Source organism: Echiichthys vipera (genome assembly GCF_963691815.1).
Source record: "Echiichthys vipera genome assembly, chromosome: 20".
NCBI classification, from domain to species: domain Eukaryota; kingdom Metazoa; phylum Chordata; class Actinopteri; order Perciformes; family Trachinidae; genus Echiichthys; species Echiichthys vipera.
The window spans coordinates 97,501-100,000 of record NC_139845.1 but is presented as its reverse complement, the minus strand read 5'-3'; the positions used below and the strand labels follow the sequence as shown (position 1 = coordinate 100,000).

Sequence of the window (2,500 nt, the reverse complement as noted above, 5' to 3'; positions counted from 1 at the left end):
GGTCTGTTCTCAGGGACCGGGTCTGTCCTCAGGGACCGGGTCTGTCCTGGTCTCAGGGACCGGGTCTGTTCTCAGGGACCGGGTCTGGTCTCAGGGACCGGGTCTGTCCTCAGGGACCGGGTCTGTTCTCAGGGACCGGGTCTGTCCTCAGGGACCGGGTCTGTCCTGGTCTCAGGGACCGGGTCTGTCCTCAGGGACCGGGTCTGTCCTCAGGGACCGGGTCTGTCCTGGTCTCAGGGACCGGGTCTGTTCTCAGGGACCGGGTCTGGTCTCAGGGACCGGGTCTGTCCTCAGGGACCGGGTCTGTTCTCAGGGACCGGGTCTGTCCTCAGGGACCGGGTCTGTCCTGGTCTCAGGGACCGGGTCTGTCCTCAGGGACCGGGTCTGTTCTCAGGGACCGGGTCTGGTCTCAGGGACCGGGTCTGTCCTCAGGGACCGGGTCTGTCCTCAGGGACCGGGTCTGGTCTCAGGGACCGGGTCTGTCCTCAGGGACCGGGTCTGTCCTCAGGGACCGGGTCTGTTCTGTCCTCAGGGACCGGGTCTGTCCTCAGGGACCGGGTCTGTCCTCAGGGACCGGGTCTGGTCTGTCCTCAGGGACCGGGTCTGTCCTCAGGGACCGGGTCTGGTCTCAGGGACCGGGTCTGTCCTCAGGGACCGGGTCTGTCCTCAGGGACCGGGTCTGTTCTGTGTTTATTTATTCAGAGTTTTTTGTTTTTAAACTTTATTTCATCAAAAGAATCAAAACAAAGAAAAATCTGAAAATAATAAAATGTTCGGTAGTAATGTGTTTAACACACACACACACACACACACACACACACACACACACACACATCAACACACACAGACACATCAACACACACACACACACACACACACATCAACACACACACACACATCAACACACACACACACATCAACACACACACACACACACACATCAACACACACAGACACACACGCACACACACACGCACACACACACACTCTTCTTCTGTGGTTGTAGTTCTGCAGGAGCTCTGAACGGAGTTATTTATGGAACACACACACACACGTGTGTGTGTGTGTGTGTGTGTGTGTGTGTGTGTGTGTGTGTGTGGACTGGAGTTAAATGGAACCAGATGTGAGTCCTCGGCTCTGGTCTCTCTCGGTCTCTGGATCAGTCCGCTTCCTGCTCCTGTGAGTCCGGGTTCTGAGCGTCCTCGTCCTCGTCCTGGTCCTGGTCCCGGTCCCGGTCCTGGTCCCGGTCCTGGTCCCGGTCCCGGTCCCGGTCCCGCGGGTCCTCCTGAGCCCAGAGGCGGATCATTAAAGTCCTGATCCAGACTCCGGACGCTGCGCCCGCACAGTCCCAGTCCGCTTCAGGAACTAGTTCGCTTCAGACTTCAGAGTTCTGGTCCGGATGGGGGCTCCGTGGACCCGCAGCAGGACCTGAAGCGGTCCCGCTCTGTCCCGGGTCCAGCGGGACCCTGGGCCGCGGTCTGGCCCGGCCCCCGTGTCCCTTCCCCGGGGCAGCGCGGTGAAAGTCCGGAGGAAACTCTCATGGAGTGATGCGGCTCCTCCCGACCTCAGTGCGCCGCCGCTCCCGCTCCTGCCCCGGGTCCGGGTCCTGCCCCGGGTCCGGGTCCCGGCCCGGGCCCGGCCCGCTGCTGCTGCTGCTCGGCGTGTCCGTGTGTCTGTACCAGACCCTGATGAACCGGCTCCGGGCCCACGGACACACGCAGCCCGCCGCCGCGGAGCCGCAGCCCCGCAGAGCGAGAGCCGAGGACCCGGAGACCCGGACCCTGCTGGACTCCCTGGACTCCCGGGTGAGTCTGTGTGTGTGTGTGTGTGTGTGTGTGTGTGTGTGTGTGTGTGTGTGTGTGTGTGTGTGTCTGTGTGTGTGTGTGTGTGTGTCTGTGTCTGTGTGTGTGTGTGTGTGTGTGTGTCTGTGTGTGTGTGTGTCTGTGTGTGTGTGTGTGTGTGTGTGTGTCTGTGTGTGTGTCTCTGTGTGTGTCTGTGTCTGTGTGTGTGTGTGTGTGTGTGTCTGTGTGTGTGTGTGTGTGTGTGTGTGTGTCTGTGTGTGAGAGTCAGTGTGTGTGTGTGTGTGTGTGTGAGAGAGTCAGTGTCAGTGTGTGTGTTATTATTGTTGTTGTTATTAATATTTATTTTGACTCAAAAACACTTTTACTTTAGTTTGAAATTTAATTTGAGAGAAAAAACTAAAATTATTTTTAATATTTTCTCATGAATCTTTTTTTTTTCACTTTGGACTAAAAAAACTTTAATAATTAAAAAGTTCCTGAGAAAAATCAATAAATAAATAAAATAATAAATAAACACAAATCTGTTGAAACAGTGGAAAAGTGCATTGAAACTCTGAGTTGTGCTAAAACATAATAATCAAATATAGAATAAGAATAAATAATAAATAACAAACAGGAGGTTCTGAGTCCTCAAAGCTTAACTGAGATCCCAGATCTCTGAGAAGAACCAAGCTGCGTGTTTCACAGACGATGGCATC

At 55.0% G+C, this 2,500-nt stretch overlaps 1 protein-coding gene across 1 annotated transcript in view; it reads left to right on the top strand.

Moving 5' to 3' along the window:
* Positions 1-1,107: 1,107 nt before the first annotated feature.
* cped1 (cadherin-like and PC-esterase domain containing 1) overlaps positions 1,108-2,500 on the top strand; it is a 36,209-nt gene continuing 34,816 nt past the window's right edge. The window contains exon 1 of the mRNA XM_083935037.1: positions 1,108-1,805. Coding sequence (XP_083791163.1) covers positions 1,548-1,805 — 258 coding nt within the window. The 5' untranslated portion in view covers positions 1,108-1,547. The remainder of the gene's footprint in view (positions 1,806-2,500) is intronic.